General features: G+C 40.6%; 1 protein-coding gene across 1 annotated transcript in view; it reads right to left on the reverse strand.

Moving 5' to 3' along the window:
* The window catches only part of LOC108709354 (coiled-coil domain-containing protein 92), a 37,338-nt gene extending 22,710 nt beyond the window's left edge, over window positions 1-14,628 (reverse strand). Inside the window, exons 1-2 of the mRNA XM_041583672.1 lie at window positions 14,259-14,628; window positions 8,876-9,024 (exon numbers count right to left, since the gene is read on the reverse strand). Coding sequence (XP_041439606.1) covers window positions 8,876-9,005 — 130 coding nt within the window. The 5' untranslated portion in view covers window positions 9,006-9,024; window positions 14,259-14,628. The remainder of the gene's footprint in view (window positions 1-8,875; window positions 9,025-14,258) is intronic.
* Between the last annotated feature and the right edge of the window lie 6,910 nt (window positions 14,629-21,538).

Raw genomic sequence — 21,538 nt, forward strand, 5'->3', positions numbered from 1 at the left:
TTGGATTGTTTTGCTGTTAATATGGATTTGTGCTAGATTAACTGATATTAACAAAGCCTCATTTACAGATGCAGCACATGGTGCAAATTGCTACCCATCCCCCCCCCCAGAATTCCTCCATAAATTCTGGTGCACACTAAGTTGTGTCTGTTGTGCACAATGTACCAATGTGGACACAAAGTAGGAACCTTCTGCAAATCACTTGTAAATGATGCTTGCAAGTTCTCCTGCATTTTGTGTCAGACATCACTTCCAGGAGGCAATGTTATTGACAGCTTTTGTTAGTCGGTATTGCTGGAACAATTGCCATGTCCAGGCTGGAAATTCCAGGGCGTCCTTAGCCTAAGTGCAAGTATTTGCAGAAGGCTGAGAGGGTTCTTTGGCACTCAATTAAGCATCTCTTTTGCAATCGTAAGTTTTTTTCACTTTGAAATTCGACCCTTAGTAAATGTGCCCCTTAAAGTAGGCAGAAGGAGCTCTTTAAAATCAAAAGTTAATTGTAGATGCCAAATATAAAAATAAAATATGAATGAATCTAATACATCCTATCCTACATCAATATTATTGGATGTAAATAAATGTTTATGTGAGCCAATGTTATTTTCTTTCTTGGGCAAATTTCTGCTGCATTCATGATCTTTGAATTCCATTTCTCCTTCAAATCCAATTTTTATATAATTCAAGTAATTCATAATAGCCACTTAGCGAAAAAATCAATGTGCATAGTGCATGCTACAAGGAAACGTGAGCCTTCTTCCCAAAGATTAACAGCCTGATTTTATTCCAGCTGAATGCACCCTAGTCATTTAGCCAACTAAAACTATGACACTGCTAAAAGCCAATATTTAAATCATATTGATAGAAACAATGGCTCTCCAGATGGTAAGAGCTACAACAGCCAGCGTCCTCAGCCACATATTGTCTCAGTTTCTTCTTTCACTAAAAAATACAAATAAAAACACAAACACCCTGATGTGAGCTTTCCTAGTAGTATGCCAGACACATTTTGAAACCAAGAAAAAAAGTCTGTTAGAGAAAGGGACACACTGATTTCACGTTTTTGGGATCTGTATCCCAAATATTTCACAAAGGATTTGGCCAAATTAAAAATCCATTAGGGTCAGAAGGGGAAAAGTTTTTTTTTTTTTAAAAAAAAGTTTCCTTTATCGTGTGACCTTCATTTTGAGGTTTCGGGTTTGGTTCCACCAGGCACTTGTTTTCACCTAAATTCATATCCCGCTGAAAAAGGCCTGAATTCAACAAAATTTAAAAACTGAATCCTGGATTTGGTTAATTTATCAAAATCCTAAATTTTCTGTTTTTCTAAATAAAAAAGTCTGACCAAACTAGAATCCACGATTTCCCAGCCTATGATTAAGTGTTGTGAGAACACGAAACGCGTAAGGTTGTACACTTGTACTTCAATAAAGACCAGTTTTTACTACAACTGCCTGGAGGAATTCTATTTGAGTGCCCACCCTACAAACAATACGGTGATGTCCACTCCCTTATGCTGAAGGCTTGGGGCAGAGCACCTAAGCCTCCTCATTCATGTTGGCGAATCTCTCAAAAAAAGAAATGTTTTGATTAAGATATTATATATCTAGAATCCACAATTTGCCCTTACTTATAAAAAAAGAAAAATCGGATCAGGAAAAACTTCGACTTATCGTGGATTATCCAGCAAAAAAACTGAATTTTTTGTGTTTGATGCCGAAAACCACGAAAGATTCAGGTTTTTGCAGAAAAACCAGTGTCAAACCCCAAAAAGGGTTCAATATGTTTAAATGTTTAAGGGGACATTGAATTTTACATGAATTTGGTAGGTTTTAGATGGCGTATTTTTGGATTCAGACTTGGAACAGCTTCGGGGCATAACAAATCGAGAAAAAAAGACTCATCTTTTTTTACCGCAACTTTTTCAGGTTTTCAGCATCAAAACGGACGCTGTGAAAAAATTGCACCTTAATAATTAACCCCCTGAATATCAAAATAAAACTTAACGTTAAAGGAGAAGGAAAGCTCCAAGTGGTTTATTGTCAACAGATTAGCCACAATAGTGCAAGCTAGAACGCTATATTTCTTCTGCAGAATTCTTTACCATACCTGAGTAAACAGCTCTAGACACTGTCTCTGTTTGTTTAGGATAGAAGCTGCCATATAAGCTTGGTGTGACATCACTTCCTGCCTGAGTCTCTGCCTGCTCACTTAAAGCTCTGAGCCTAGATTACAATAGGGATGGCAGGAGGGAGGGGGAGAGGAGCAAACTGAGCATGCTCAAGCCCTGCCCTGGAGGTTTAAGCTGAAAACAGGAAGTCTGATACAGAAGCTCATGTGTACACAATAAAAGGAAATAAATGCTGTTCTTTTGACAGAGGACTCAGAGCAGCATTACTTTCAGGGTTTCCTGATGTATTTATATAGACCTTTCTGATTAAGCTTACTTAATTTTAGCCTTTCCTTCTCCTTTAAGAAAGCTTAATTTTGCATTCACTTATTTTAAGTTTTCCCCCATTTTACACCGTCCCACCAAAAAACACTTCAAAATGCCTTTCTCTGATTTTACACAATTTTTCCTGGTCCCCTAAAAAAAAACAGAAAATGGGGGTTCTACTGTATTCCCATAAATACAGTGGGAAATGTGACTTGACAACTACCAGCCTATCAGAGCACTGATGCAGAACAAATATCAGCATATTGACAGTACTAACCCATGTTAAACAAATGATTAGCAGGACAAACCCATGGACAGATCATTTATACTAACAGTTCAAGTTTGGCAATGGTCCATAGTAAAACTCCTGTTGTCAGCGTTAAACCCATAACGATAAGCATAAAATCAATAAGAGTTAAACAGATAATAAGCCTGTGTACATGGTTTCCTCACATCACCAATCATTTATCATATGCAGCATATCCACCTTCTTTTGCATTGCATCAGAACATCATCTTTTCATCACCTATTCTGGAACAGGGAAAATAAAATATGCAGTACATTTCACTTGCATGGAGGCCAGTTATTAGATTTTTTCCTAGTGTCAACCTGTACGGAGTTCCATGGCTGCAGTACAAGTAGAGGATCTATTAATGGAAAAACCATATTTCATAAATTTCTAAAATATAGGAATTTCATTTTCCTAAACACTTCTTATTTTTTTTAAAGAAATTCCTTTGTTCCTTACTAATCAATAGTGAAACCTTTACAGGCTAGTGTGCATGTAATGAACAAAAGTCAAAGAGGAACCCAGTAACATAGCAAGGAAACTACACAGAGCCATCAATTTATCAATAACCCTAATGTTGATCCATGGAAAAAAGGTCAAGTTTAGAGCCAATTCCAAGAAATGAAGCATAACGGATTTATTTTGTCATTCTCTAAAGTAGGAGCAGAGCTGGCATTGCTAGAGATGGACTGGAGATAAAAGTGCTGAAGTTGAGGCTGTTCCTCTAGTATTGGGTAAATCTATAAAGAACATTGGTCAGGGAATGTCAGTTTATGGTATTTACACAACCTCCTAATTTATTTGTGGCAGCAGTTGGAACTGAAAAAGCAGCTAGATGGACATTGTTCAACTTAAGATAATACTTGGAGCAGTGGCGTAAATAAAGTGCACTGGGCCCCCCTGCAAAAAAACCTTCAGAGGGGCCTGGCGCACTACGATCCCCATCCTCCTGCCTACTTCCCGCCTCGCTCCCATCCGCGTCCTGCCCCGACTTCGCCCACTCCGACTTGCGTCCCTTTCCTCGCCGGTAAGAGCACTGGGAGGAGGGGGTTTTCTTATTAGCTAAAGAGGAAGAAGACTCCAAAGTCTCAGCCCCCCTGTTCCCTTGGCTCCCCTGCAACTGCGGGGTCTGCTTCCTCTGGCTTGGAGCTGTTTGAATGTAGGTGATGCAATGTATTGTATTGCAAAAACCTTAGTGGTGGCCATTTGTATTTAATCAGTATATTGTTTTAAAGATGCTATAAAGGAAACTGAAATGTGCTCACCTAAAACAAGACAAACATCTAGCAACTGTGACACCTAATGCTTCAACAGAGAACAGGTCACAGACTGCTGAGCTAATGGAAAGACCTAAGATCACCATCTGCTTTACCATGTAATTCACTGTGGATGGTAATTATTACTGTTTCCAGTGACAACAGGACTTTTACTTGGGACTTGTGCCAAATTGAGTATCTTGGAATATATTAGGGGTCTTCCTAGTAATTATTCATGCGTATGTGTATTATTATCACTATTATTATGCTGTTTTTTTTTGCTGCTGACAGATGTAGGGATGGAATAAGAGGCTTGTGGGCTATTAATGTTCTCTATCAATCTTCCATAAGAAAAGGAAGGCCACTTTCTATTATTACATTTATTTATTCTTTTTTTTCAGACAAAAGTCTTTCTGCACCAACACAGGATGGTTTTTATACATGCCCACATTAATCATGTAATTGCTTTGAGTGTACAATCTTGTTGCAGTGCCACTTGGTGAAGGATTTAGTTTGGCTTTTATTTACCGAACTGTTACAAGACTGAATTCTCACACAATCTTTTAATGGTGGCTTTACTCAGGATCTATTATGAACTAATCTTTGCCCACTTCCTTTTTACCATTGTCCGGCACTTCTCTTTGGTGAAAAATGCCTGGGCCTTTTGTTTATGGGATCACCGTGCTTTCAACTTGACTGGTGCATATGCACTGTAGTAAATTGTCCAACTCTTCTGTGCGTGTTCTGGCCCAGGGTGGTGCAAGGAATCACTGGGACATCCAATCAAGATGGAGGTACAGGGTAAAAATAAGATTATTTTGTTCACTGGGGGGCCTAACAGATTGATACCTTTTTGAAAATGACTTTCCTTGTTGGACAATTTTTAAACACTGGACTTAGATATTAAGATGACCTAGTATTATTCTTTATTTATTGTATATAGCATTGACATAGTTAAGTTGGGTTGAAAAAATATGAGTTCAACCCCTTCAAATGATCCCCAGTGCACATGGACTCACACCGACCCCTCCTTAAACTATATATACACCAATTCCTTTACTAACGGTAGAGCTCAGCCTGTAGATCACAATATTATGGATATTATGCTTGTCCAAGAAATCATCCAAGCCAAGGCAGTAACAGAATCAGCCATCACAACATCACCCTGCAGAGCATTCCACAACCTCACTGTCCTCACTGTGAAGAACCCCCTAAGTTGCTTCAAATGAAAGTTCTTTTCTTCTAGTCTAAAGGGGTGGCCTCTGGTGCGTTGATCTTATTCTGCAGAGTGTTACATCATTCAGATCAGTCCCTGACCCAGTGGAGCTTACATTCTAAGGTCCCATCACATTCACACACACACATAATAGTTAAATCAGGAGCCAATTAATGTGGGAGGAAGGACATATAAAGCCCCAGCGCTGCAAGGTACAGTAGCAAAGCTAAATACTGCATCACTACAGTCACCTTGGGAAAATGTATCGGCATGCCATCTAGTAATTCTATCCAATGTCTCTTCTTGGGCATGCAAGTGACATTGGCCACCCAAAGCTCATCGACTATCTTCTAACTCAGGAAATACTTGTCATGGTAGGTTGGTTGCACATTCTATTTTCCAACTAGCAGGTACTTGAGACGGGGGCACCTCTATATATTTGCCACAATGCCTACAGAATTGGAGACCACTGGTACACCCTACCAGTCTGTACAAAGCTGATAAGAGTCAGCCATAACATTTTCTGTAACATTCTGCTTCCAGCCGCTCTATGCTTCATGACTTTTTTGATTATTGTATTTAAAATATCTGAGCTTGTGCTATATATATATATATATATATATATATATATATATATATATATATATATATATATATATATATATATATAAAGATCACATAAACACTTCTGTTGATGTTGTCATTTTTAACCTTTTATTTACAAAATGATAACCAGGTATGATGAAGTCAGAAAATCAAATAGCAGGTTAGGTGAGGTTAGTTAATAATTAAAGAGCCCTGGAATTCTGAAAAATAAGGTTATTGTAATGGTTGTTGACTGCGTGGCTAAAATGTAAATCCCCACCTCCTCATGACTAACAATATAAAACAGCACTAAACCAACTTTGTGTAGCAGCCACACTTTATACTCAATGTACCATTATACAGACTATTAGCTGCTCTTTCCCCTTTAGTCTGCCTTTAAAGAAACAGAATCTGCTTGCTACTAAAAGCCAATAAAAGATCCAATATGGCACTTTTCATTCCATTGTATTAGTTGCTGGGGCAGGTAGACACTGTTAACATCTTTGCTGTAGCCAATTACACCATATTTGTATACAACATTTTTAAAGGAAAACTATACCCCCCAAACAATGTAGGTCTCTATTAAAAGATACTGAGTAAAACAGCTCATGTGTAAAACCCTGCTTCATGTAAATGAACCATTATCATAATAATATACTTTTTTAGTAGTATGTGCCATTGGGTAATCATAAATAGAAAATTGCCATTTTAAAAAATAAGGGCCGCCCCCTGAGATCGTACGATTCACTGTGCACACATACACACCACATGTAAGGTCACATGAGCCAATTAACAGACAGAGTTGTGTCTTTTGCTTCCTCACTTCTTCCTGTTACAGTTAGTGTTGTAGTATTTCTGGTCAGGTGATCTCTGAGGCAGCACAGATAGAGTCACGAAATGGTGGTTCAAGGCAAGAGATGTAAAAGGGCAATATTTATGTAAATATATATTCCAGTTTGGTAAGATTCTTTAATATGTCATTCAATTTGATATAAACTATCTGTTGCTTAAGTATTCATTTTGGGGGTATAGTTTTCCTTTAAGTCCTTGAACAGGTGAGTATTGGACCCAGTGGTGTAACTAGAGTGCGCCTGGCCCCCTGCAAAAAGAACATTTTAGAGGGGCCCAGCGCACTCTGATCCTCATCCTCTCACCCACTTCCGTCTCCACCCAATTAAGGTCCAGATTCCACCCACTCCTTGCAAGACTGCGCCGACTATCCACCTGCACCGACGCGCTCTGCTTTCCCACCACAGGTAAGAGGGGAAGGGGGTGGTGCTCTATTTGGCAATAGAGGAAGCAGACCCCTGCGACTGCAGGGTCTGCTTCCTCAATAGTTATGCCACGTCGCCACTGATTGGAATCTGCGGCCACCTGAGGCAGCAGAAATTATGCTGAACCCCCGGTTAACTTTACAGCGTTTGATTGGGGGCGAGTTGGGCTGCACCGCTAGTGCAGAGAGCAAAATTGGACTTTCTGCACTAGAAGACTCGAAATTCTGATTTAAAAATCGAAATGTTGTCCCTTGCAGTTACTAGGAGTGGCTTTTTACTGCCCCTGGTTAACTTGCAGGCTCTCAACTGGCCTCATGGATCTCAACTGGCCTAATGGCAGCAGCCCCCCGCCTGTGATAAATTAAATGCTGGTGTAACATAGGCCTAAATATGTCTGTGTATCTTTAACTAAATGCAGTATGTTTTTTTAACGTCTATGTCTGCCTTTGAATTAGAGCCCATTCAGCAGCAGGCTGATATCATAAATCCAAGGCCCATAGTTAATTCTATTAGCAATGCTGAAGCTAGAAGGAAATTACAGCTCATGGCCGCAGAAAATCTGACATAAAAATTAGAAAACAGTACAAAGCAAGATGCTCAAATTACCAGCTGGGGAGACAGAGTTTGTGTTGGAAAAGGAAAAGGACCTCTGGTTAGTGACAGTTTTACACAGCATCTTACTTACTGGAACTTATTATAGTTTCAACTGTTTTTTTTTTTTACTACAACTACAAGAATTTTGTGTGAGCACATATAATATGTATGGTTAGTCATTGTTGACTGGTTTGCTGTTGCAGATGTGCTGTTAAATTACATATAGGTCAAGATCGAGACATAATGGAAGGTGCAGGGAAGAGGGCAAGTTGGCAAAGTTTTATATATAATATTTTATTATATTATTGATGCCCCACAAGCAGCCCAGAAGCTGTTGAAGGCTGTCGGGAGATACTGGGAGTTGTATGTCAACAATAGCTGAAGGGCTATATGTTAGGGCAGGCCAGCTTTATATTTATACCTGGTCCCTGTCAAGTATATTTTGGCCCAGTCCCTGCTCACCCAAGTACTACATAATAACCAACACTCCCTGTCAGTAGCACAATTTAAAACCAAGGATGTCACCACTGTTTCACTCAACACTCAGGGGTCTTGGCTGCCCTTTCGGAGCCACATCACTATTGCAGATTGCGCTCTCTGCACTAAAAGAGCCAAAATTACAATGTTAAAGTCAGAATTTCATCTCTTTAAGTTACCAGGAGTGGCTTTTTGCCACCCCCTGGTAACCTTCTGGCTGCGGAGACCTGAGCAGAGTGTCTCATGTCAGTAGTGCCCCTGACTCAACATGACTGATCATGTGATTTATTTAAGAACTATACTCTTTAGAGTCTCTTTAGAAGTGCAATTGGTTAGCACCCAGCAATTTATCATATGAATGGAATGGATGGTGAGTGCTGATAACCTCTACATATCCTATACATATACATATACATATACATATATATATATATATATATATATATATATATATATATATATATATATAGGAGCCGAAAAGTTGAAATAAAAAATGTTTTTCTTTTTTTTAAATATATAGTCCTTGGAGTGCGGTTTGTGACCAAAGATATTGTAATACAATTTTAAACCTGCACCTAGGCATTGACTGGTTCTGTTTTGAGTACACTCACTTTGGAGTGTCATATATATATATATATATATATATATATATATATACATATATACATATATATATAGAGCTGCATAGTTACAGCACTGGTTTTCACTGCTATATATCTATATCTATAGTCAACCAAAGTGTTCCATTACCCGTGCAACGTTTCTGTAGTCCGAGAATCTCCTGGTGCAGATCATGCAGTAATTCCAGCTGGTCCTTTTTCAGGAATGCAATGTTGCGCTCCATGCTTTGAATCTGCTGTTCCAGCGACTGCGTCTCCATTATGGCCAGGATGGGCCTCCTGCGGACAACAAGAATTACCGGATACTATAATTACACCATTGTTGCTTACTGGACACCATTTACTGTTGTTGTATACGGTAACAGTCATTAGTAATGGTTTTCCGCAATTAAATAAAATTCAACTAGACCTTAGCGTATGTGGTTGAGATTTGTTTAGTTACTTATGTATGAATTCAAATGTAACTCTCTATCATTATTATATTATTCTGTTAATGTATCGTTCTACAGAGCTGTGTGCACAAGCAGCGCTTTATGCTTTATAAATAAAAATATATATTTTTCGAATGTTACATGCACAGAGGGCTATAGTCTTGCTAGTCATGCTGTATTACACACACAAACACAAATATTATATATATATATATATATATATATATATATATATATATCTCAATCGTCCAGCTGAGGTTTGCAACACAAATCAATCATTCTAAGCCTGCATGACCCTACAGCTGGAAGAATGTGCCGCTGGATGCACACGGATGCTTAATACTCAAGATTTGCTGACAAATGCTCATTACTGGAGACAAAACAATGCATGCAATGGAGCCATACAATAAGAGTACTGAACTATGATGGAAGTGGGTGGAATGTTTAGCAGTTGCTAAGATGTTCTTGGGGGCTAGATATATATTTTTTAAATCTCATAACGGGATACTAAAACTGGGCCAAAATATGGAGCAAATATGCTTGATTACAAAGCATGCAACTGCATATAAATGGTTGCACATGTCGGGTCTCCTCCAATTCATTGTCAGCAGCAAATGCTCCTAAAGTAAAAGAATATGAAATACTGAAATATTACCCAGCAGGACAGGCTTTTCATTGTCTACACAGGGGAGTTTTTGCCATGAGGCACAGTGAAAAAAGTGACTTTTACGAGGGGTGGCAAAAAGAGCAGCCACTCAAACAGAGCTGTTTACACTCATTGAGGTAAGAGTACCTAAACAGGGTTGAACTAGTCCAGTGAGATACCGTGACCTAATACCACTCCCACCAACCTTCTCCCCACCAATCATGGCCACAAAGGAGAATATAACCTACAAATGTGGGGGGGGGGGGAAGGCTGTGGTGTGGATTGGACCTCACGACTGGTACAGAAAGGGGCCCTAAATAATGAGCAATTTCAATATGTCTTGGTAAAATAAAGTAGGTCAACTTAAAAGTGTTTTGGGGCCCTATGCTGTGGGGCCCAGTAGCATAGTTACTCCACTGGTTTTGGGGGCCCCCAAGTGGCAGCTCTGGTTAGCCCAGGACTCCCCTTGTGATGCTATGCTTAAAGAAACAGTAACATCACAAAATTAAAGTAATGAAAATATCATGTAATGTTGCCCTGCACTGGTGAAACTGATCTGTTTGCTTCAGAAACACTACTATAGTTCATATAAACAAGCTGCTGTGTAGCAATGGCGGAAATTGAAAAAAGGTAATATAGCACAGGTTAAATAGTGGATAACAGATATGGCTGTCCCCATTGCTACACAGCAGCTTATTTAAATAAACAAAAGTAGTGTTTCTGAAGCAAACTCAGCAGTTTTACCAGTGCAGGGCAACACTGCATTATATTTTTATTACTTTAAAACACTTTCATTTTTCGATGTTACTGTTCCTTTAAATAGAGGGTGTCATCATGTGGTTGCAGCTGCATTCAGAACCATTGACCTGAAGCCAAAGAACTATATCTTTCACAACCAGTGTCAGACTAATGACATGTGGGGCCCCTAGGCTACTTCCACGCAGGCCCTTCTAGATTACTCCTGGGACTGGATGTGTTCAGATCCTTAACATACACCCAAGCTCTCTCGGGTGGTCCAGATTTGATGCACGCCAGTGACATAAATGCCCTGTCTGTCTTCTTTTCCCAGCTGGTGTGCCCAACAGGACCCAGCACAAATAATTTAAACATTAAAAGAGAATAGATAAAACAAAAAAATCTAGACGGGCCCCTGATCACACTGGGCCCTTAGGCTATAGTTTAGGATATCCTGTGCATTAATCCACACCTGTTCACAAAAGAAGTAAAGAAAAGCAGAATTCAAGTTCACATGGGTGGCTGGGGTTTATGGTTGGGCAGAGGGTGTGGTATTTGGTATATATGTGTAACGATCTCGTTATTAGGAACCTTGTTCAGCGATAGTACCTTTGGACGCACTGTGGGTACCAGTGTTCACCGACACCCTTTTGGGGCCCCGGCCTTTCTGCTGCAGAAGCCAACAAGGAGGAAGTGTAAATAAACAACATGTCCGTAAACGAGGTACCGGCAAGGATTTAGAAAAGACGTGGTCAAATTTCAGGCAAAGGGTTCACGGCAAGGGCCCAAGGGCCTCTAGTTACAGCACATGGAGAAGGCTGCAGGTGGGGCATGCAGAGGTTTGAGGGGGTAGGAAAATCTGCCCATCTCATTTCTCTTTAGAGAAGGTAATGGCAGCACATGAGTAACTGGCACTCCTGTAAATTAACTGGTGGAGCACAGCAGAGCAATGGCTCAGAGGAACGACTCCAGGTCTCATTCTATATGTAGTGTAAGTGATAATAGAATTTAGGCACATATATTAAACATTTGTGTTTTGATTGCAGAGTAGGTTTAATTTGAAAAGCAAACATGAGATAATTTGAGCCCTTATTTCAGTGCATGTGCTGTTTGACACTCGCTATCATCAGCGTGATGTTCATTCAAGTGGATATAAAGTGCGTTTCAGCACAAAACATTGATTGATCACATGAAATAAAGACCATCCTTGAGGTCCACAAAACTATGTGCCTCAGTGTTTTATAGGATAACATCACAGCCAATTAAAAAAGCATTTGGTATGCACAGGAATAGCTCCTGTATGGATGTGTCCTCTGAGATACTACAAGGGCTCCAATTAGAGTTCCCATCTGAAGGGATAATCAATATATTGCTGCGTATTCAGCCAGAATAAAGGCAGGGCAAGGTGACAGCGTGACTACTGCTGTACGTCTATACTTTTCTACTCTAGTACTAGACATCATTTCTCCCATAGGTCTATTCTATAAAAAAAAATTGAGCTCCATTCAGTAAATAGAGCCGGTGTATACATTACCTTAACCTATTTCTTTTCTTATTTCTGGAAGAATTACTTCTATATAAAGCAGATACCAAAGTGCGTCATACTGTTGGAGAAACCAGGAATACTGTAGGAGACCAGTACTGAATATGAACACTATGAAACTATGAACATACACACAGTTCAGTTTTACAAAACTAAGTCCTTGTTTTTAACATTTACAATAATGAAGTGTATTGAACACAGACAGGTTTATTGTAACTGGTGACTGGCAAAGGTTATCAGATAAAGGTATGGGATCCATTATCCGGAAAACAGCTAAAATGGGTGGTGAAGCAGAGCACACTCCTCAGTGTAATCAATGACGCCCGGTGCTCAGGGTAGAGGGCTCGGCAACCCCCTCGGTAAAGGCTTCCAAAAAGGTACACTGGCACACAGGGCAATTGAAAAAGCAGGGTTACCCCTTGCTACTTTTATTTAAGCGGACGTGCGACGTTTCGGGGTTCCTACCCCTTTCTTGCTTGAGAAAGGGGTAGGAACCCGAAACGTCGCACGTCCGCTTAAATAAAAGTAGCAAGGGGTAACCCTGCTTTTTCAATTGCCCTGTGTGCCAGTGTACCTTTTTGGAAGCCATTATCCGGAAACCCATTATCCAGATAGCTCTGAATTACAGAAAGGCCATCTCCCATAGACTGGGTTTTATCCAAAAATTTAAAAAAGAATTTCCTTTTTCTCTGTAATAATAAAACAGTTCATTGTACGTGATCCAAACTAAGATATGATTAATCCTTATTTGAAGCAGAACCAGACTATTGGGTGTATTTCTAGTATAAAGATCCAAACTATGGAAAGATCCATCATCCGGAAAACCCCAGGTCCCATAGCTGTACCTAAAAAAAAAACATCTAAAAATCCCATATTTTTGCCTGTCCTGCCAAAGCACTGCATGGGGTACTCAACAAGAGACAGAATGATTACCCCACCCCCACTGTATGCAGTGCAGCGATTTACATAGTTTATTTATCCAAGGCACTTGTTATATAACGTGTGCCCTATAATAAATAGGTGGGGTTCCACAGAGGGCTTTCCATATTGTTTTAGGGTATAGAACTAGAATGTTAGTTGCCATTATAGTGCCAGTCTAGGATAGATATACCCTATATATATATATATATATATATATATATATATATATATATATATATATATATATATATATATATATATATATATATATATATATATAATATATAATAAATAAATAAATATAAATACAGTATTTATATATATTTATCTCAAAAGTACATAAAATGCTATTGTTCAATATATTTAGTTTTTCCCTTTCAGCGCAAGGAAGTCTTTAGCTGACAATTTTTATTTAGCCATTCTTTAGCTACTTTGATGAAAAAAAACCCAGAAGGAGCTAAATACTATATAACCTTAGCCATATTAAGTAGTAATAATTAATGATTAAATAATGATATCAATAATCATTCGCTGTCACTGTTTTGTACATGCCACGTTGTGTCACTTTGTTTTTGCCAAAAGGGAAGCACATGGAGAAAGCTGCGCCCCAAGAACGGCTATTGTTTTGCATGAATCTATCACATGATCTGTAGTATTTATATCAACCGTCCTCCAACTGCAGAACTACAACACTTAGCAGCTACTGACTTCATCACACGCATGCTACATTATATGGACTCTTAAAAAATGCCCATGATGCACTGCTGAACAGTAATAAGGAATACGGAGCTAGTGCAGGCTGCAGTGTGCTTGTGCCATGAAGCTGCTGTACACTACTGGGGTTCAGTTTTAAAGGCTAAGGGCCATGGAACCTGTCCCACGGTTGTTATCTTTTTTGGAAAAACTACCAGGCTTGCTGTTACCTATAGCAAGTATAATTGTTACCAGCCTACTTCTCTCACTATCGCTGATTGTTTGCCTTTGCACCCTACGACTGTACCATTGCTTATAAAGTGCAGCAAGCATTGTATACACATGAACTGTAAACTGCGTAACCCAGCCTGGAGCATTCAAATGCAAATCTGAGCTGCAAAGAAGCCAAGATTTTCTTCCCTCCCAATATCTCATTATTCTAATAGGCTCTATCTATAGAGAGAGCACAGCTCGGGGCACTTTGCCTGTGAATCGTGCTGCCTGAAAATGAATTGTTTACATGCAGAGGGCACAGCCATCTTACCTGCTCAGAGAAGAGAATGCTGGTGGCTGTGCAGTGCAGATTCACCTCATTAGAGGTGCAGGAAGGACGGGCAACATATGGGCAAAGAGAGGCTTGAGGATGTAACTAGAGAGTTCCAGTAGATAGACAGTAAGTGCTCGCAGGCATCTCCCAGTCGTGCAGTCCCGCTCAGGGTGAGCTTGTCCTCCTCCTCCTCACTGGAACAAGGCATTAGGCTGGGATAAGGCGTAAACACAGCAACGTGACAGTTGCTGCTTAGCTGAGACTGGGGGCTCTCCTAGCAAGTACCTAGAAAGGCAGGCACTGCAGCTGCAGGGGGAAGGGAGGGTGGCCTCATCGGCAATGATGAAATCATCACGGGTACCTCCCCGGGGATTTGTTAGTGTACAGGATACACAGCCAGCAAACATTCCCCTGCCAGGATAACAGACACACTCTACTGCAATGCTTCACTCCTATTCCACAGGGCTGGGGGATCGCTTTCCTAAAACAGAGTTTTTGCATAATGAATAGGGATGTAGCGAACGTCGGAAAAAAAGTTCGCGAACATATTCGCGAACTTGCGCAAAAATGCGAGCGGTTCGCGAACGGTTCGCGAACCCCATAGACTTCAATGGGAAGGCGAACTTTAACATCTAGAAAAGACATTTCTGGCCAGAAAAATGATTTTAAAGTTGTTTAAAGGGTGCAACGACCTGGACAGTGGCATGCCAGAGGGGGATCAAGGGCAAAAATGTATCTGAAAAATCTGCCTGTGTGTGCTTGGAAGAGATAGTGTAGGGGGAGAGCTGTTAGTGATTTCAGGGACAGATGATAGTAAGTTTGCTGGCTAGTAATCTGCTTGATACTGCTCTGTATTGGAGGGACAGAAGTCTGCAGGGATTTGAGGGACATTTTAGCTTAGGTAGCTTTGCTGGCTAGTAATCTACTGTTCTCTTTAAACAACTGCCATACGTTGACCTTGTAGACATTGTTTGCCCAGTTTTTTTGGACGCAGCCACTGAAGCACAGTTGCCAGAAAAAATATGCCATATAAATGCTGAAAATAGTCATTTTTCGCCATACGTTGACCTTGTAGACATTGTTTGCCCAGTTTTTTTGGACGCAGCCACTGAAGCACAGTTGCCAGAAAAAATATGCCATATAAATGCTGAAAATAGTAATTTTTCGCCATAACGTTGACCTTGTAGACATTGTTTGCCCAGTTTTTTTGGTTGCAGCCACTGAAGCACAGTTGCCAGAAAAAATATGCCACATAAATGCTGAAAATAGTCATTTTTTGCCAAAAAAAGTGACTCCGGTGTTTTTTCTGGAGACGGTAATATTATGGATATTTAGACAGAATGGGAACAAGGTCACACAGCTCGATGGCGGGTTGAAGAAAACAGTGTGCAAATAATGCCTACAAGGCCAACGTATACACTACTACAGCGGTGGATACGGATTACGTAAAATATATTATGGCTGCTTGAAAAAAGTGACTCCGGTGTTTTTTCTGGAGACGGTAATATTATGGATATTTAGACAGAATGGGAACAAGGTCACACAGCTCGATGGCGGGTTGAAGAAACAGTGTGCAAATAATGCCTACAAGGCCAACGTATACACTACTACAGCGGTGGATACGGATTACGTAAAATATATGAATGCTGCTTGAAAAAAGTGACTCCGGTGTTTTTTTCTGGAGACGGTAATATTATGGATATTTAGACAGAATGGGAACAAGGTCACACAGCTCGATGGCGGGTTGAAGAAAACAGTGTGCAAATAATGCCTACAGGGCAAATAATGCCTAAAAGGTCAACTTATACACTACTACAGCGGTAGTAAAATAAAAAAAAGTAAAATAAAAAAAAAATGAATATTAAAAAAAAAAATTAAAGTTGGTGCTGCTGAACTACTAGGAGCAGCAGATTAGCACACCAGTCCCACTCCCCAACACTGCTAGACTAATAGCACTGGGCTCTTATAGTAGTAGTAGTAGTAGTAGTAGTAAACAACAAAAAAATAAATAAAAGCAGTCCTTACAAGGACTACTGTTATTGCAGCAGTCAGCAGATGAGATCAGAAGCAGGACAGCTGCCCACTGCAGCTACATACAGAGCACTGCAGTAGAAGGTAGATTACTAGCCAGCAAAGCTACCTAAGCTAAAATGTCCCTCAAACCCCTGCAGACTTCTGTCCCTCCAATAACAGAGCAGTATCAAAACGATTACTAGCCAGCAAACTTTCAACTGTCCCTGAAATCACTAACAGGCAGCAGCTCTCTCCCTACACTATCTCTTCAGCACACACAGGCAGAGTGAAAAAACGCTGCAGGGCTTCGGTTTTTATAGGGAAGGGGAGTGGTCCAGGGGAGAGCTTCCTGATTGGCTGCCATGTACCTGCTGGTCTGGGGTGAGAGGGCAAAAAAAAGCGCCAACAATGGCGAACCCAAAATGGCGAACGTCGCGCGACGTTCGCGAACTTCCGGCGAGCGCGAACACCCGATGTTCGCGCGAACAAGTTCGCCGGCGAACAGTTCGCGACATCTCTAATAATGAAAGAAAAATGTAATTTAAACAACTTCCAAATTTAAAGTGGACCTGTCACCCAAACATAAAAATCTGCATAATAAATCCTTTTCAAATTAAACATGAAATCCAAATTCTATTTTTTATTAAAGCATTCATAACTGTTGTAAATCTCAGCTGTCAATCAAATATTGCCTGTCCCTCCTCTATGCCTTAGGCATAGAGACGGGGCAAGCAATTACTTTCACTTTCCATTCAGCAATTACTAAATGTCACTGTTCTCCCCACATTCCCCCTGTTAATTGTGTAGCCAGGGCATGGAGATGGACATCAGGTCCCCCATTCTGCTGCACAAACAAGATTCTGAGATGATGCAAGGCTTGTCTTAATAACAGTGTCCACAAAATGGCTGCTTCCTGCTTGCCATACTGATGAATTACCAGACCAAAGGAAACAAGATTCAAAAAATTTATACAGTGTAATTAAAGTTAATTTTGCTTGACTAACGTGACAAAATAGATATTTAGAATTATTTTTTTGGGTGACGGGTCCCCTTTAAATCCACAGTGTCCACAAAATGGCTGCTTCCTGCTTGCTATAATGATGAATTCCCAGACTGAAGAAAACAAGATTCAAATAATTTATATTGTGTAATTAAAGTTAATTTTGCTTGACTAACGTGATAAAATAGATATTTGGAATCATTTTTTTGGGTGACAGGTCCCCTTTAATTCCACAGAGTCCCCAAAATGGCTGCTTCCTGCTTGCTATAATGATGAATTCCCAGACTGAAGGAAACAAGATTCAAATAATTTATACAGTATAATTATTAATTGCTTGACTAACGGGATAAAATAGGATTTGGAATTATTTATTTGGGTGATGGGTCCCCTTTAATTACTATAAAATATAATGATTTAAAAGCAATTTGTAAATGTCATTGCTACTGAAAATCCATTTTTGTTCTCTGGTTCTGACTCTTGAAACAGTGGTGTCAGTTCCCCTCCTCCAATCTGCTACATTGTTCAAGGAGTCTTAGCTAAAGTGCAGAAGGTAGAAACAGCAAGACAGACACAGTGGCATTACAATTACAAATAACTTTAAAACCACAATCATGAAGAGAGATCAGATAAATAATTAGATCACTTTTAGGTTAACTTTTAGTGTATTATACAATGGTCAATTCTAAGCAACCTTTCAATTGTTCTTTATTATTTATACATTTTTTTTAATTATTTGCCTTCCTCCTCATGTAAGGCTACAGGTATATTGTTATTGCTACTTTTTATTACTCATCTTTCTCCTATTCATATTCCAGTCTCTTATTCAAATCAATGCGTGGTTGCTATTTTGGACCCTAGCAACCAGACTGCAAACTGGAGAGCTGCAGAATTAAAACGAAAGCCAATGGCAAATTGTCACTCTCTGCATTATACTGAAAGTTAACTCAAAGGTGAACAACGCCTTTAACAGCGCACAGATAATGCACAATAGACTTCCGCTAACAAAACAGTCACAACAAAGGGTGGAGGGAAGGGGTTGTTTACTGGTAGTCTTATCATTTATGTTGCAGAAGCCAAACATGGAGTAAATTTTATTTTCCCATCTTCCCCGTTTGAGAAATAACAAACCACAAAGATTTTTGGGATTAAAACAAAAGGCAAAAAAAGAACATAATTGCATAGTAAGTAAGGTTGATTAAAGACAAACGTCCATTAAGTTCAACCTTTAGGGTAAGGGCATACCTGGAGATTCGGGGAGATTTAGTCGCCCGGCGACTAATCACCTCTTCTTTGGGGCGACTAATCTCCCTGAATTGCTTCCGCCTGCTTCAATGAAAAAACGCCTGCGCCAATGCACTCTGGGCGCTTTGATTTCCAAAGTCGCCCGAAGTTAAACTTTAAACCAGTAAACTTTGGACGACTTCAGAAATTGAAGCGATGCAAGTGTGTTGGCACAGGCGTTTTTTCATTGAAACAGGTGGAAAACAGGGGGAATCAATTTAGGGAGATTAGTCACCCCAAAGAAGAGGCGATTAGTCGCTGGGTGACTAAATCTCCAGGTATGCCCTTACCTTTAATGTCTATATGTCTAGCCAGAGGAAGGCACAAAAAAACCCTTATGAAGCCTCTGTAGTTTGCAGAGGGGAAAAAATTCCTTCCTGACTCCAAAATGGCAATCGGACCAGTCCCTGGATCAACTTGTACTATGAGCTTCTTCCATAACTCTGTATTCCCTCACTTGCTAAACACAATCCGACCCCTTCTTAAAGCTATCTAATGTATCAGCCTGTACAACTGATTCATGGAGAGAATTCCACATCTTCACAGCTCTTACTCTAAAAAAACCCTTCCCAATATTTAAATTAAACCAGCTCTTTCCTCTAATCAGAATGGGTGCTGAGGTTTTTCTAGTCTGCTGAAAGGACCTACTTGTAAATAAAGCATTAGAGAGACTATTATATGCAATGGAGTAACTAGAGTGCAACAGGCCTTCCTCTTCGGAGGGGCCTGGTCCACTGTGAACCCCAACTGCCCTCTTGTCCACCCATTCCCCACACCCTCCCATGCCCATTTCCAACCCCATGACAGCCTACTTCGTGCCAACTCCAGAATCTCCTGGCCACCGGCTCGGGAGGGGGTATTATTTTTGGCTATAGAGGAAGCAAAACCAGCGGTCCGGGCCCCACTGTTCCCTGGGCACCACCATGACCTGCTTCCTTTATAGTCCTTTATATCACGGATTATGTGATCTCCTTTTATATTTATACATAGTTATTCTATTCCCCCTTAGTGTAAACCCCTACTTGGCCTGTCTTTTTTCTTCAAAACAGAAACTTTCCATACCCATTACAAACTTAGTTTCCCTTCTTTGGACTCTAATTCCAGAATATCCCGTTTGAGCACTGGAGACCAGAACTACACAGTATGTTCAGTAGAAGCTGTATTCATTGTGCTCATGTTAACAAGGGGGTATATTGCCCCTTTACTCAATATAAAATGCTAAGTTGTGTAGAATTTTTTGTGTTTTATTTTCTATGCAATTTTTCCATTCTATGCATTTTTACATTTTGTTAACCCCTCCCGACTTATTGCTGATCTACAACTCTCACTACCCAACAACAGCTGAAAGGAATGGGGGGGAAGCTGGAGCTGAAGCGTGACACTTTCTGATGGATAACCCTGTTTCTGGCAGAGCAATAACCTTAGATTCATTATAAATGAACTGCAGAATATGAATAACAGACGGTTGCAGCAGTTATTTTGCAGTGCCTTGAATGTGTTTTTCATGGGACAAAATTTCTGGAATCAGCTTTGTTGCAAAAAAAATTTGTTTAGAGCCAGTGAGTGGAGTAAGTTTTGTTGTTAGAAAAAAATATACATTATTAAAGGGATTATAGAGAGCCTGTATCAGGAGCCATTTTTACATTTCAATCCACCATTTATTTTAACATTTACCTCCTTTTTATTTCACATAGTGAGACACAGTGAGCTGGAGGAATGTGGCAGCCAACATGATGTCACAGAAAGTGCAGCTAAAAGCTGGATTGTTAGCTAGGCCCTGTAACCTGTCTTTCTGCCCTTAAAAGGGTTGAAAAAACCCTGTGGGCCGTGCTGGTCCAGGCCCGTTTCCCCCACTTGGATCGTATGGTGAAGGTTGAGGAGGAGGGAGCTAAAAGGTACAGGGCACAGGGGGGTAGGATGGACATTGGAAGGGGGGGCCTCAAAGTCAGCCCCAGTGGGCCCCGGTAGGCCCTTGATGCCTCAGTCTGACACTGAGCCTATACGGGGTCGGACTGGGCCGATGGGACACTGGAAAAAACCCAGTGGGCCCTGCTGGCCCAGACCTGCTCCCTGCACTTCTTCTTCTAACTTAGACACTGGCAGCACTCTCCTAACTCAGTCACCAGCAGCACCCTCCTAACCCAGCACTCTCCTTACCCTGACACCGGCAGCGCTCGCCTAACCCAGGAACCAGCAGCGCCCTCCTAATCCAGTTCTCACCTAACCCTGACACCAGTAGCACTCTCCTAACACAAAACTCTCCTAACCCAGCACTCTCCTAACCCAGCACTCTCCTAACCCAGCACTCTCCTAACCCAGACACTGCAGCACTCTCCTAACACAAAACTCTCCTAACCCAGACACTGGCAGCACTCTCCTAACCCAACACTTTCCTAACCCAGAGCTCTCCTAACCCAGACACTGCAGCACTCTCCTGGGTCCAGGGGACGGTGTGGGGGGCCCGTGGGCCCTGGGACCCCCTGAGCCTATAAAACTCTACACACACAGGAGCCCCATGGGGGAGGTGGAGCAGACAAAGAAGGGGCTAAGAGTGAGTTGCAGTATCCAGTTGCAGCTGCCCAAGCAGTGCTATAAGTGCTGAGACAAAGTTTACCTAAGTTTTCTTTCCTGCTCTTTACCCCTTACCACCATGTGCATTTTAGGATCACTGCCTTGAGTCACCTAACCCTTGGCAGATATATACCTAGTGTATATTTTGCTGATTTATAAACTAGGAATCACCCCAATAGTGTATCGATTTATCTTTTTTGTCTCATTGGAATTAACAACACTTAGCAAGCCAAGCACTAGCATATCTGAGGCGGGACTGCTCATTTCTCATGGAATGATATTATAACGCTCAGCAGAGCACTGAATCCAGTGAAATAAGTCCTTCTATAGGAATTTGTAGATCAGACCCCCAAAAACATGTCTGCTCCCTGAATAACCTGCTTTATAGTAGAATATTCTCCACAAAAACATC

The sequence above is a fragment of the Xenopus laevis genome, chromosome 2S (genome assembly GCF_017654675.1).
Source record: "Xenopus laevis strain J_2021 chromosome 2S, Xenopus_laevis_v10.1, whole genome shotgun sequence".
Taxonomy (NCBI): domain Eukaryota; kingdom Metazoa; phylum Chordata; class Amphibia; order Anura; family Pipidae; genus Xenopus; species Xenopus laevis.